Genomic DNA, 16,230 nt, shown 5'->3' with positions numbered 1-16,230 from the left:
GTGTGTCCTGGAAATGGCTGAATTAAATTTATGACTTGCAGTGAACATGGGAGGGCAAAAAAGCCTAGCCTTTTTATCCAGTAATATGAAATCCACTCTGGAAACACACTTCTTCTGTTTTGAAGACACCTGTCATTCCCATTCAACAGGCACTTGGATAAAAACATGACTCTCTCTTGGAGCTGCCTGTTCCCTGATTCTGAAACAGCTTTGTGCCCTCTTATAAAAATTACCAGTTTCAATATGACTCTAAATCTGGCTCAGCTATTCAAGAAATTGGATGGAAAATATAGCTGAATGTGAGGGTCTTTTAAACTCTGCAGATGTTCACTGACTTTTTGAAAGAAAATGAATAGAAGATTCACTTTTTGTGAGGAGGAAGAAATAGAAAAGAAAGAAAACATACTCTCAGGTATATCTGAAAGGGGGAATTTCATTCACAGTTTGGAGTACTTTGAGGGGGATATTTTAAACCATACAAATGGCAAAACCCTACAGTCATGATTCTAAAAAACACTTCTGAAAAGTTCTAGCTCATCTGGAAAAACTGCTACTGGAAAATAGAAGAAGTTTGAAAATATGTTTAAGAACTATCCAATTTAGTAGTCATTCTTTATATGACTAAATACATATATATATATATATATATATGTTTTTATATATGTGTGTATGCGTTTTCTGTAGTGAGAAATTTGGGGAGATTTATTTCTACTCATATCAACATAAAGTTGTCAGCCTCAATATTATAGATACTGCACATTAACTTGAGGACCAAAGCTTATAGACTATTAATGTAACTTGAAGAGTTTAGAATAAATATCACATTCCCTGAAGTAAGCCTATCCTCATTTAAGCAAGTTAGCTATGACAATTGTAATTATAGCCAGTGATAGCCACATAAAGTTTTTTCTAGAATTTTCAGTCATTGTTACCATCAAACCAAAAAGTGGGTATCCATTGGATACCATATACATGCACATAACCACGTTTAAAACCATTCACAAGTTCAGCTTCTAGTTCATATCAATAGTTGAAACCATTTCTTCCTTCAGCGCAAGTAGTGTTTGATGTTACTTTATATTTCATTGTTTGGCCCTGACTAACATGGCTCAGTTGGCTGAGTACCTCCCAGGAAAGCAAAAGGTCACAGGTTCAATTCCTGGTTGGAGCACATGCTTGGGTTCAGGCCCAGTCCCTGGCTGGGGCACATGCAAGAGGCAACCAATTGATATTTCTCTCACACTTTAATGTTTCTCTTTCTCTCTTTCTCTCCATTCCTCTTTCTCTAAAAGATAAATAAGTAAAATCTTTAAAAAATATGTTCCATTGTTTGGATTTACTTTCAGATATTTCATGAAATGGTAACTAATTTTTTTCCATGAATGCCTGAAAAGTAGAGAGTAAACTCAGTTTGTGAAGACTTTATTTTTCATATGGACTTTAAGTGGATGTAAATTACTTTTCAATGCACAAAATTTTGCATGCATTTACTTATGAAATTTCTTTTACTGGGAAGTTTTGTTTTTTTTTAAATCAAATTCTAAGTGAGATACATGACCCACAAAGGTTAAGCACCACTAGCCTAAACTTTTGCCATATGTTTGCTCTGCTTTCTAGAATTTCTTCTTCCTGTGGGCCTGGTTTTTGACCTCCTGGGGTCCTGCTCTTCATTATTCTTGTAAGTTTGGATGCTCGCCTGCCTTGTAGCTCCCATTTCTTGAGTCCTGCTCTGGGTGCCCTCTCACCCTGAACTGAAGCCTGGCCTCGGCCTGCTCTGATCTCTCTCTTTGCTACCACCACTCACTAAGCACTGGTTTAAATTAAACAGACGTGTCCTCACCGAAGGAACATGACCTGTATTTTAGTAAGTTAAACTTACAGGCAATAAATAATAACAGCACCTCAAAGAAGCCTTGACTTTCTTTTAGGAAATAAATTTGTTTTCTCCAGTCTTAAAAATGATACCACATTTTTTCTCAAAAAAGATCACTTTTTCCTGATCTATGGATATTTTCATTCACTGAGTGTGTGTATGCACATTTCATCATTAAACCCAGTATGTCAATACTGATTTACCCTATAAACAAATATATATACCCAGACACACATATCAGCTGTATTATATGAAGTGCATTTAGAGCTAAACTAATCCTATTCAATATGAACCTGTTCCACCTATCCTAACAATAATCCTTAATAATAGTGGGGAGCAGATGACACCTCCTTGGGGGTCAGTTAGGGAATGGAGGGATTGAGCAAATGGAAAAAGGACTCATGGACATGGATATGGACATGGACATGGACATCAGTGTGGTGATTGCTGGGGGGAAGGGAGTATAAGGGACTAAACGGTAATGGGAAAAAATACAATAAAGATTAAATCAATTAAAAAATAGTGAGTTCTTCATTCAGTATATGTTTAAATTTTCTCTGTTCCACTAATTATTTATAACCACATCACTGTGTTGTTTACTGACGGACAAGGTAAAAATTAAAATGCTTTCACACACAACCCCATTCTGAATTGCATCAAGTACTGACTCACCCCTTTCTTCAAACTATGCAATTTTAAGCATCCTCTTTATCTACCCACTGTCAATAAATAAAAGTGTTAATGTTCTATGTGGCTAAAGCTCTATGTACTTAAAATACCTAAGTCAAGATTTAATAAACACATTAGAATAAAATGAAACCGCCTAATGATATTATATTCACAGTAAGCTCTGGAGAGAAAAATTGATAAAAACAACTCCTAAGACAATTCACATTTTGCTTCAAAATCCAATATCTCTAAAACTTCTCCTTTCTCCACCTTCACATCAAAATTCTCTCTGATATTAAAAATACCTTACTTTTACTAAGCCAGGAAGACAGTCTCTATTCCTCCAATGCACACCTATGCATGCAGCCAACCGCCTTAATTGGTGTGCTCTTAAAGGAGGGGCTTGCCTAATTGGAATGCTTGCTGGAGAACAGATGGGGCATTGGTGTTGAGACTCTCTGTCTTAATATATTGTCCTGGGGTTTTCCTAATTACCCACTTAATTGGCACAGCCACATTGCTTTGAAATAATAATGTACAGCTAATTATCACCGATTTAAGCTTGCTAATAGCTTATTCTAACCAGCCAACTTCAAGAAATCAAGGAGAGGGAGGGACTGCCACAGGCAAATCACTCTGCCTGGGCTGATTCAGACAGTTACGGGGCTGCAGTATCCTTTACAACTGCTCCGATTTGGTTTCTGCCCGAAAAGGCTAAATAGCGAGGCTTTGCTAGATTTGGAAAGGAGTGAGTGAGAGCTCTTCCGCGCCTTTCTCAGCTTTTGGAGATCTTTGCAACTTGTATGTATCAACTCATAGTTTTCAGTGAGCTAATTATGTGTTTGCTACATAAATTTAAAATATAAGGTAGAGGAATAAACACAATTACATCTCCAAAAAATAATCATGAGAATTTAATGCTGTGGTATAGCTCCTCTCCCTCCGAGCTGAAAGACCTTCATGAGCAAGCTTAGCACAACTCTTAGACCCACGGACTGATTTTGTTAAGGAAAATTTCCTCCTTCAAATGTTAGAAATAGAGCGAGAAAATGCAATATATTAAACAGAAGTGTTCTCTATGAAATGAATTCAGGAGGAGGAAAGGGAAGAATATACAAACAAAATGTGAGGGGTTCTTTGTAATTTTTTTTAGACAAGTGGGAATTTATGGAGAAATACCTATATTTATGATGGATAGGATACTACACTTCTGCCTTAGTTTACAATCATTTTGCATTTACTGTAGGCACTTTTTCGCAGATCCGTAGGTCAGGTTGCCTAGAAGCAGGGCCTGAGATAGGAATTTGGATGCAGTCAGTTCATGGAGGGACTGCTCTTCAGGGAAAGGTGGTGAGGGAAGCCAGGTAGAGTGGGCGGGGACACGTGAACTGGGGATAAGGACTCGGCTTCAGCCGAGAGAGAGCTGAAGCTTGAAATCGTCACATGTTTGGTCCCCTCACCTTGAGTAAGAGGCAAGCCCTCATCCCCCTGCCAGTCAGGCGCCACCTGTGAGATGCTGCCAAAGGAGTGAAGCAGGTAGGAGTTTGACCCCTTCCCACACCTGGATGAGAGGGCACCATAGCCGGGCCCTAGGATGAGCCACCACAATCTACAGTCCCCCTCCATGTCCTTCTGTAGTCCCCCTCTGCAGGGAACAGAAGTGACTTGTGTCACCCATAGGATACTGGACACATGACAGTGTGGGGCTTCTGAGGCTTGATTGTAAAAGACACGGTCAGTAAAAGACATTGTCGGTAAAAGACACTGTCACTTCAACCTTGCCCTCTCTTGCACTGCCTGCCCGAGGGAGCCACGCCACAATGCTGAGGAAGCTCAAGCAGACCTAAGAAGAGGTCACTGTGACAAGAAACCAAAGCCTCCTGCCAACAGCCATGTGAGTGGCCAGCTTGGGAAATGATCGTCCAGTCCCAAAGATGACGGTGGCCCTGGCTGACAATGTGACAGCCACCTCTCTAGGGACCCTGAGTCAAAATCTTATGGCTAAGCAGCTCCCAAATGCTTGACCCCCAGAAATGAGTAACAAATGCTTATTGTCTCTTTAAGATGCTAAGTGTGGGGATGATTTGTTAGGTAGCAGTAGGGAACGAATACAGAGGGCTCCTGTTTGTTGGAGGTAGTTCTGCAGAGCATAGGGAATGCTGAGTAGCCAGGACGAAACAGGCAGGAGGAGGATAAAATGGCCAAAGGGGTGTGAGAATCCATCACTAGTCATAAGTAATGAATGTTATAGTAAAGTTAAAAGAAAATGACTTAAAATGGACACATGGAACTGGAAAAAGCAAAGAACACCAGAAAGAATGAAAAAAGAGGAATTACAGGTAAACATGGACCACTGAAAAACAACCATAACAATGTTTTGGGCTTGTTAACATGTTGGTTGACGTAAGTAAGACATTTGTTGAGAAAATAGGACAAAAACAAGAGGAATGAAGTAAAACTGTTTTAAGATTCTTAATGCAGTAAAAGTTTTTATTTTTAAATAGATAGTAAAACTAAAATGCACATTGTGATCTCTATGATAACCATTAAAAATAGTAAACACAAATTTAAAAACCTCTGAAGATAAAAAGAATAAGAAATACCTGTTGAATTCAAAAGGTTGCAAGAAAGGGTAAACAATTTTAAAATGAGCCAAAGAGAAGCAAAGCACAAGAAGATGGTGGACTTCAATGCAACTACTTGATGATACTGTGTATCAGTTTAAAAAAGTAAACCAAACGTTCCAATTAAAAAACAAAAACTGATTAATAATCACATAGTAATATTATATAGGAAAAAGTAGCTCCTCAAATTATTTGTAAGTCAACAGTGATTATATTACTATAACCTTGAGAACATTGTTTGAATAATGAAATGAAAAGCGAGAGAAATTAAATAAACTATAACTGTCACAAAAAAACTTTAAATTTTTAAGTTATTGTGTGCCACAAATCTAACATAATTGTAAAGACCTGTTGTGTAAGATATGCCACTAAACAAACTAAATCCAAAGGAAGCTATCCCAACAGAATTTTAAAAGACTAAGATTTTGTGTGTGTAAAAATGCCAAAGAACATACATGCATACATGCAAAGCCCACAGACACACATGACAATGTGCTGGAGGAGGGAAAAGGGAGTGAACGGGAGCTCTGTGATAGTGTCAACAATAAAAAACATTAATAAATTTTTTTAAAATGACCTTAGTCACAACAGTACATTTTACTGGGGTGCTTACATGGTGGTCTTTTCAGCTACAGAACACTCTGCCTTTTATATTTTTATTGTGAAGGAAAGCATATTAACATATAGTCCATTTTAGTTGGAAAGTTGATGAAATAAAAATTTAAACATTATTGATTACTGATTTTAGGTTTTCCAGCTTCAGTCTTGTAATATAGTAGCTACTGAGATATATTTTTGAGGAGATGGTGAAAGATGTTAAAATTATAGAGAGCTAAATAGGTACTGGTGAGGATGTATGGAAAAGGGGACTGTAGAACAGTATTGGTGGGAATGCAGACTGGTGTAATCACTGCGAAAAGCAGTATGGAGTTTCCTCCAAAAATTAAAAAAGAATGGCTTTCTGTCCTAGCAATCCCACTTGTGGGAATATGTTATAAAAATATCAAACATTAATCAGAAAGGATATATGCACAACTATATTTATAGCAGCATTATTTACAATAAGTTCTGGAAACAGCCCAACTCTCCATCAGTATACGAGTAAAAAAAAAATCTGTAGTATACTTATACAATGAAATTCTATATGACTATAAAAAAGAAGAAACTCTTTGCAACAGCATAGATGGACCTGGAGAATATTATGCTAAGTAAATAAACCAGTCAGAGAAAGATAAATACCATATGATGTCACTGATATGTTGAACCTAATGAAAAAATAAACTGATGTACAATATAAAACCAGAGGCATGGACACATGGAACAGACTGATCTCAGAGGGGAGGGGATTGGGTCAGAGGGGCACTGGAAGATACCAGCCCAAGTGCATATATGCAGATATGCAAAGCCCATGGACACAGACAATGTGGTAAAGCCTGGGGGGGACTTGGTGCAGGGGGATAAAGGGAGAAAATTTTGGACATCTATAGTAGTGTCAACAATAAAAAGTTTTTTAAGGTTGTTAATAAAATAAAATTATAGAGAGTGAGAGTGTTATTATTAAATGTAAATAAAGATGGTTCATTAGCATAAAAGGCAAACTGAAAAATGCATTTAAATTTTTAGCAAACATAGAATAGTGCTTATCTCTATTTACAGTGGTTTTCCACTGATCCATTTATAATTTATGTTTTCAGCTAATACAGCAATTATATTAAACTATACAAACTGTTAAATTCTTTTGTTTCATAGTTTTTTTTAGATAGTTTTAAGCTGGTTTAAATTTATAGAAATTAGTTTCTGCTATAAGTTTCTCATGGGAATTGCTCATAGTGAATAAAGAAAACCTAAGAAAAACTGCCATGGATATAATGCTAATTAATAAAAACTAAGTCAGAAAATTTCACTTTTTTATGAATTTCAGAAACCAATAATTTTGTTAACAATTGTATAGGCCAATTGAAAATTATTTTTCCTTGTTTACTTTTTTGCAATAAACTTTCATTTTTTAATTAATAAGTTATAGTAGGAAATCCCAATAAATCAACAACCCTTCTTTGAACATTCTTTTTTAGCCCTATCTGGATAATCACGATATCTACTATACCTTATAATGAAAAATTATCTATGGTTAGTGTGTAAAATGGCAAAAAAATATTGTTAAAAGATGGAGTATCATTAGCTCTCATGAAAATTTTGATTGGGGGACCTTTAGCCATATTGTTTTGATTAGGAAAACATGATTTAAAAAAATACTTTTTATCTAAACTATAAGAAAAATAGTGTATATATGTGTGCTTATTTATATGTAAGCATATACAAACACAAATTTTTTCAGAAATAGAGAACTGAGTTAAGTATAATCCTCAATTTCTGGCATACTATCATAATTTATTCTTGAAAATAATACTTATTTTATTGTATTATGTCTTTTTTAATCACCCCTCATACCTTTTTTATCCTTTTATAAATAGCCATTCTAAGGTGCTTAATATAAGCACTTTTTAAAAAAATATATAGCTTTTTATGTATTGGTTTTAATTTATAAAAATGATACTGTACTATTATTCTCACTCTATTTTATACCTTTTCTCTATAATTACATTTTATTTTTATAAATATATTACATAATATATTATTGTTATATTATGTATTTAATATAGTATTGTATTATATTATGTATTTTAATATGTTATATATAGTGTATTGTATATTTATAATTACATTATAAATATATTTTTAATGTATTTTGTATTTTTGACATAACTGTATTTTCCTTCTGACTGCTTCATAATGTTCCATGGTCTCACATTTTACTTTTCCATTTTGCTTGTGGTGAACAGATACCTTGCCTCTTCCAGCTACCACAGATATTCGTGAACGCCCCTAGTGGATACGAGAAAAGCTTCCTCTGAGATACAGCTCAGGGAGGCAGACAAGTGCACAGAGTGTAAGCATTTTACCAGCAAGCTTCCTGCCAGGACGGCTGAGTCAGTGTCGCATCGGATCATTTCTGTAGCAGTTCCAACCCTAACAACATCCCAGCCCTTACAGTGGAGTTCAGTTTAACATGAAGTCACTGTGACTGCCAGCAGCCATCTGACAACCAGCTACCTTTAGGAGGAAGCTGCTGCCACAATGTGGATGGCAGATGGGAGACTCGGCAAGACTGTGATCTTTGGTGACTGTATTTGAAATAAATATATAAATAAAACAGGCAAGGTCCCAGTAGATAGTACATTAAAACCGGGATAACTTGGCAGAGTGTAATACGTTAACTGTTTTGAAAGTTGCACTTAGAGTTCGGATCAGTGCGGGACGCAGCTGCATTCTGCCCCACGCCGCTCAGGTCCTGAAGGGAGAGGGAAGCCTTCCAGAACTGGAGGCAGAGAGGGGATGGGAGGGCCTTCTGAGGAACTGGGCCCCTCCATGGAGGTGCAGTGAGCTTAGGGGTCCCTGCAAGAAGAGAGCTGGGAGAATAAATGACCAGCCTCACTCCCCATTCAGCTAGGAGATCCTGTGGATGATGCCCATTAGCCAAACTCAGCCAGAAGCCCATCCAGGCAGCCTGTTAGGGGGACAGCACAGAGAAGCCTGGGAAGCCACTGGGGTGATGGGAGCTTTCCAGCACCTCAGAGAGCCATGGGGCCAGGAGGGCTGGACCTGCTGCTGCGTGACCCGAGCCCCCGGGGCCTCTCGCCCTGACGTACATGGGCCCTGCATGAGGAAGACGGCGCGGCCGCCCTGCGACCGGAGCAGGCCTTGCGCACATCACCGCCTAAGGAACCAGACGGGGACCCCGTGAGGGTCCCGAAGCTCCCGGGAGGGCCGTTTACAGGCGCACTCAAACCAAGACGTCCATCAACACAGCTGTCCACACCGAGGGCGTTTCTGGGCTGTGGTGATTCCTTTTTGCTAAGGCGAAAGCTGGCCAACTTAAAAAAATAGAGTTCAGAAAAATAGCAACCAGTCTCATGTAATCAATTTAGAAATTCCAATCCTATCAACAGGCCAGCTGGAAAGGAGTTCAAAAACATGGTAACCTATACATGTCTTTGTTAGGATCGGTCTATTTATTCAATATAACTCCAGTCCCAATTCAAGAACAGGATTATGAAGTATATTTGAAAAAATAAATTCCACAAATATCCATGAGAATTTTGAAAAAAGCAAGAATATATAAATTGGCTTAAAGATTTTACAGAATTCTTCAAAGCAAAAGCAGTAATAGTAAAACAAAAGAGTAACACATCCACAGGGAGTTGCTAAGATTAGGGCCTTTGTCAAAGACATGAAGAAGGCAGTGTTGGTGGTGACCCTGTACCGCACCATGTGCCTGGTCTGCGTATGCGGAGGTGGTCTCGGGGATCCATTGGATCATCATAAACTGAGCCAGAGGGTGACTCCAATTACATGCTTTGTATGTGGTGTCTGCTCTTGGAGTTATTCAGAACAAGTCCTGCCACCGGCCATCTAGCTAATAATCTGGCCAACGCTTTTACACCTTTACCAATGAGCACAGACTATGAGGAATACTTCATTTGCAGCCTTCAAGAACCCCTACACTGTGAGACCTCAGGGCAACTCTCCCACTGTGTGACAGAGAGACGCCTTGATCTCTACAGACGTCATGCTGATAACATATCGATCACATCCTCCCAGATGCCTTAGCCATGTTCATGCCTCTGGTGGGAAAAAGTATTGATACTTCTAGCATTTGACAATTCAGTGGGGTTTCTAAATGTCTGGTAGTCTGGATTTTATTGGGATATTCTTCTAAGGTAAGAGGCGAATTTCTACACTTAAGATAATGTAGCACTCAGCCCTGGCTGGTATGACTCAGTTGGCTGCAGCATCATCCCAAGAACTGAAAGGTCATGGGTTCAGTTCCCAGTCAAAGCACATGCCTAGGTCACAAGTTAGGTCCTCAACTGACGCGTGTAGGAGAGGCAGCAGATCAATGTTTCTGTCTCACATCGATCTTTCTCTTCCCCTCTCTCTCCCTCCCCTCTCCTCTCTTTAAAATCAATAAGCATGTCCTCAGGTGAGGATTAAAAACAAGATGACCTGCTACTCCTGAAGCGACAGCGTACTTTGGACTGGGTGTGCTGATCTAACACACATATAAAGTAGCTGCAAAGAGTTTCTGTATGAAAGTCCCTGTAGTTTGATTGTTGAAGCTGCTCCGACATTGCGTCCAGATGACCCAACTCATCTGCTCAGTGGTACCTGGAGTGACATAGATGCTGTGTAGAAGCACTGGGAAGATGCAGTGCAGACATCCAGGGTTTTGGAGCAGTCATTCCTCCTGTTGCTAAAAACTGTTTTTGTTTCTTTGGTTGGTTGGCTGGTTGGATGATTGGTTGACCAGTTGGTAGGTTTACAACTGGGCGCTGATGGAAACTATGCACTTGACCAGGAGCTAGCAGGTAACTCTGCCACCTGAGATGCCCATAATGAACTAGGAGCTAAATGGCCTGCCATGCTATAAGATGAGGCGTATATAGAAGTGGAAGTGAATATATACATCATGAAGTGGGAGTGACCTGTTGGAAATTAGCCTAAGTAGGTGGAAAAATCCCAAGATGCATGGAAAGAAGCCCAGACTTGCTCGGCATCTACTCCTTCCACATCTCCCCTCCTACCACAATTGAAATGGATGACCTCGTGAGGAATGATTCAACGATGAAGGATAAGTAACATTCAGGTCTAGTGTATGAATAGGTCTGCACAATTTTGGGGCATCGAGCAAAAAATATTCTACCCCAGCAATTAAGCTCCATTCAGGAGTGGCAATAAAAAATCCATAAAAATGAAATGGTTAAGTGGGCTCATTTGCAATATCTCTGGTTATTCACTCTGTGTGGCATCACTTTGTGTGACGGATATATCCTGATTTAGGGGCAATGGCTAGTGGGAACTGGCTGGTGAAGGGCACAGAAATCATGAGTTTGCAAGACTGGTGACAAGGTGGTCTATTAAAGGGCCAGAATACTTATAAAACTTTCCACTCATAGGAGCCCTTCATTGTTCCTGAGACAATTTATAACATTTCACCGGGCACTGGCTTAGTTTTGCTAGTCAATAAATCATGTGAAGTGTTGGGTTTTGCTTTGGTTTTCCAACAATTGCTTTATTTTAGTGGTGAGACTGACATGACCCTTTAGAACTTAAGATCTTCCTTAGCAGGGTTTTACTATAAAAACCATCCCAGCCAAAGCATACTAATTTCTCAAAAACAAGAAATGATTGCTGATCACTCTGTTCAGAGAGAAGGAGACTAAATGGTAATGGAAAAGAATACAATGAAGATTAAATTAATAAAAAAGAAAAAAGAATAGCTACTTTGCATGTAAAATGCTGAGTCTTTTATGCTGTAGCATATAGCTAGTAATAACCCAGGCCTTTGTCCCATTGTGAGCCCACCTGAGAGAATGAGGAGATTAGAAACACTGTCCCAAAAGGAAAGAAACAAATTTCTCTTACAGAGAGTAAAGCTAGGTAACGTACTAAATTCTCAATAAGGTATTATAAGAAATAATTATTTAATAATTGAATATAAAACTATGAATTTCAGTTCAATTCAAACACATACTAAGAATCTAGTCTTCTCCAGGGTATACACTGGTCAGCTGAATACAAAAATAAGCAAAATAATAGTTTCTTCCAGTTTTAAGAGTCTATCAGTAACTTCCAATTATTAAGCAAAGAGATACTAATGAAGGCTTTGATTTAACACGTGCAATAAATGATGGGCCGAGTGGCAGGAATGTGAGTTAGGAGAGCAAGCTACAAAAGGTTAAATCATTTTGAATCAACAGTCAGCCGTTTTCAGCATTCCAAGTAAAAAGCATGAAAACTTATTTATATCAATTTTTTTAACAGAGTCTTAACTTCTGGTAATATTCATCACATTATTTACATGGATACTCTTTTTGGTCTTACATTGTCCTTTAGAGTATCCACTGGCCACATGGAACTTAGACAACATGAGTTCAAATGAAATTAAAAATTGATGCCTCACTCACACTAGCTATATTTTAATTTGTTTAAATTTTATTATGACAAGAACCCTTACCAGGACATATACCCTATTAACAAATGTACCAGTTAGTACAGTACAGTACTGCTGACCAGGAGGCGGCGGCAATGGGGAGGTACTAATGCATGGGCATACAGTTTCAGTTCAGCCAAAGGGATTAGTCCTAGAGCTCTGCAGGGCAACCATTTAAGTGCACAGTGATCATGTGACGAGGGTCTGCTGCAGACTCATAGACAGGGAGGAGGAGGACAGCCAACAGGGGTGGTGGCAGTTAACGGGTGGAGAGAATGATCAAAAGGAAAAAAGGACTCATGGACATGGACAGCAGTGTGGTGACTGTGGGGGAGGGGAAGAAAGGGGACTAAATGGGAAGAAACACAATCGAGATTAAATTTTAAAAAGAAAAACAAAATACCCCTTTCACAGAAACTTTCATGGACCTCAAACGTTGGAGCTTTCTAATTAATGAAATAAGAAGGAACCAGTGAATTTTAAAGGTAATTAAAGTGTCTCTTTTGTTTCTCCAATGGTATTATTTTGTTCTACTAACTGAAGGCATTCTATTCTGTGGTAAAATGAATGGCTTACTTTCTCTTCTCTTTCTGGTTGTAAAACAAATGTCTTACTTTCTTCTGTTGGCAAGTGTCTCTTCGCCATTTCTTGCGGAGATCTTCATTCCAAGCTTCTGTTTACTCCCATCGAAAGAACAAGGGGGGCTTTGTGTGGGTGTTCTGATTGGATGGCCGCAAATCTTATTTACCTTTCAAACAGAAAATATTAAAAGACAGTTAGAAGCTATGCTCCGGTTGTTCATGAGAATGTAATGTTTGCTAGAGTACAAACCACCACACATTCTTATTTAGTCCCCTTTGTTAATCTTTAATGCCTATAAGGTTTGCCTGTGTTCCACATGGGGGAGTCAAATTATCTGTGCAAAATGACAACTGTGACTAATGAATGCTACGTACATTTATATCATTTGTATGTATACATGTGCAAAGTACATGAACACAAATGCTTATGCAAAACTGGTCAGAGAGCTATATTAATAAACTAACCTGCTTGTATAAATTAGACACTTAAACAAGGTAGATGTCATTTATGGTTTATATTCATATATATGACTAGTAATATACTTGTCTGATTTTTTACATGAAAGAAAATTGCTGTTGAGTGTGTGGTGCAATTCTAAATTAGTTCTAAGAGTAGTTTACTTTTGTAAGGTCACTTCTTAGAAATGACAATGAAAAAGTTTATATGACAATCTCATTTTGTAATAGTTCTATATCTTATTCCTCAATCTGGTTTGATTTGAAGGGCATTATTAAATCTTTAAATTTTTTTGTGTATTGCAAAGGAAAATTCATTGTATTTTTAAGACTAATCTAATAAAGATCTTTGTATAATTCACAAAATTGTCATTGAAAAATTAAATCATTAGTTGGACACATTACCATGTAAAGCATTAAAAAGACTCATGGGTATCTTATTCACTTAAAGAGGCAGAGTAGTATAAATGGAAATACACTGCTTGGAAATCAGAAGAGTTTGGTTCTTATCCTAATGTTTCCTCCTTAAGAACTAAAATTTTAAATATGGTGGAGGACTTCTTTGAACTCGATGCCCTCATGGGTAAAATGAAAGTTTTAGAGTAAGATATATCAAAGATCCTTAGAGTTCTAAAATTCTTTGCTTTTTCCATGCGATAAGCACTAAAATCATATGCACCAATTCATTTATTTTACCCATATTTACTTTGCTTTGTAGTATTAGCAAAGAACATGTACTAGATACTATAAGAGATAGAGGATGAGAAACTAAATTTTCTCATCTGCCAATTCAGACAGAAAGAAAAAAAATTTCCTCCTAGACATCAACATGCAAGTTGTGGGTATCAAAACCCTGGGGCACACCAGGTGCGATGGAGATCTAGAGGCAGGTGGGGTCACTTCTAGTTCAGGGTGACGATGGGTGAGGAAGGAAATCAGGAAGCACTGCTGTGGGAAGGATGCTGAGCTGGGAGAAGACTTGAGGCAGCTGTTGGGCCTGAGTACGCTGAGGTTTATTCCAATTCAACCAAATTGTAACTGTACAAGTATTTATTGCACCTCTATTCTGTTAGGTGCTAAAGATACAAATCCACCTGAATAAGGTGTGACCGGTGTACACAGGTAAGAGCAAATCAGACAAGTAAAACAGCCATTGGAATACAATGTGACAAGAGCAGCCAAAAAAATACACAGAAGCGAGTAACATTGTAACACTTAGAAAATAGACAGATTAACTATTTGGGGTGCTCAGGAATGAGCTTCAGAAGGGCACGTCTAAACAGCAGGTTCAAGGATGAATTAGGAGTTTCCCAGGTGGACAAAGCAGAGAGATGATTCCGAGAGAGTAGAAGAAAAGCAAAGAGAGGTACACACACAACAGCTTAGCATGTTCACATAGAACAAAAGCATACAATGAAAGGATGTGGTACGAGAGGTAAGCCATTAACATGCTGTAACATGTATGATAACATGTTGGTGTAACATGTAGACTTATGTCGGTGGTCATTCTGCAATGCATGCGGATATCATAGCATTATGTCATACCCCTGAAACTAATGTAATGTTAGATGTCAATTATATCTCAATTGTTTTAAAGCCATGATATGACTTGGATACCAAGCTAAAAAACTTTTGCATCAGTGAATGGAGAGCAAGCAAAAGATTCCGAGCAGGAAAGTAGTAGCTTAAGATTTCCACAAGAGAAAAATCTCCATGGCTGTGTGTGCCCGGGGAGGAGAGCAAAGAAGGTTCTGCACCAAAACACGTGAAAACCGCCAGGCCTGCAGTCAGCGGCAAGAGAGGTGAGCAGGAAGGAGCAGGTATAAGGGGAACACGGAGGAAGAGATGGTTGTATGGAGATTGACTAGATATATCATGTTGTCAGAACAGTGAATGACGATGAACAGCCGGAGAAAATCCTGAGAGGTAAAGTGCAAGAAAACATAAGGCTGATACAGAAAATGAATAAAAATGTGTTCTGCCTGGAACGAAGGGCACATGAAGGGTAATGGTAACAGAAAATCATGTTCTACTGGTAGGTTGAAATAATCTCTTGGAAGAGCTGTAAACAGCAAGCTAAGAAGTTTTATTTATTAGACAGAAGCCTCTGCTGGCTGTTGGATAGGAAAGCAAACCCCCTGAGCTAATATTTAGCAAATGAATCTGACAGCATTTTATAACTTGAAAAAGAGAGAGAGACCTGTTAAAGGCAGGCGATTGTTAATAGACCCCTAAAGAAGTCCTCAGGAAAGAAAGTTTTAGCTGAACTATACTGCTGACATTGTCCACAAGGAGGAGGATTCGTGCGTTCCTTGGACAGAGAAGAGCAGTGAACCCAACCCGGAGCCCAACCCGGAACACTACCACCACCCGATGCTGACGAGGGCGTGATGCCGCAAGGGTTTCACAGTCACTGCTGGTGGGCACAGAAAATGGTGCAGGGCCACTCTGGGGACAGTCTGGCTGGTCCTTACCAAAACCACAAACAAACACACAGAAAAACTTCTTGCCATACAGCCCAGCGCTCACACTTCTCAGTGTTTAAAGGAGTTGAAAACTGATGTGCACACAGAAACCTGCACACAGAGGCTGACAGCAGCTTTAGTCGTAACTACCAAAGCCTGAAAGCACCCGAGTGCTCCTTCAGCGGGCGAACGGATAAACCGTGGTACATCAAGACAACAGAATATTATCTACGACAAAAAAAGAAATGAACTATCCAGCTGTGAGAAGACATAAGGGAAACTTTAATACCTATCACTAAGTACAACAAGCTAAGCTGAGAAGTCTACTTATTGCATTTTGCCAACATTCCGAACAAGGCAAAACTATGGCGATAGTAAAAAGATTGACTGTTGCTAGGGGCAGGGAGGAATGAATAGTCAGAACACAGAGGAATTATGGGTCAGCAAAACAATTCTGTACGATATTATTATGGGATATACATGTCATTATACATTTGTCCAAACCCACGGA

General features: G+C 38.7%; 1 protein-coding gene across 1 annotated transcript in view; it reads right to left on the bottom strand.

Moving 5' to 3' along the window:
• GPC5 (glypican 5) overlaps window positions 1-16,230 on the bottom strand; it is a 1,180,543-nt gene that overhangs the window by 909,975 nt on the left and 254,338 nt on the right. Inside the window, exon 4 of the mRNA XM_037132503.2 lies at window positions 12,832-12,965. Within this exon, the coding sequence (XP_036988398.2) occupies window positions 12,832-12,965 (134 nt within the window). The remainder of the gene's footprint in view (window positions 1-12,831; window positions 12,966-16,230) is intronic.

Source organism: Artibeus jamaicensis, unplaced genomic scaffold, assembly GCF_021234435.1.
Source record: "Artibeus jamaicensis isolate MK-2021 breed Jamaican fruit bat unplaced genomic scaffold, CSHL_Jam_final contig_415, whole genome shotgun sequence".
Classification (NCBI taxonomy): domain Eukaryota; kingdom Metazoa; phylum Chordata; class Mammalia; order Chiroptera; family Phyllostomidae; genus Artibeus; species Artibeus jamaicensis.
This window is presented reverse-complemented; position numbering and strand designations above follow the sequence as displayed.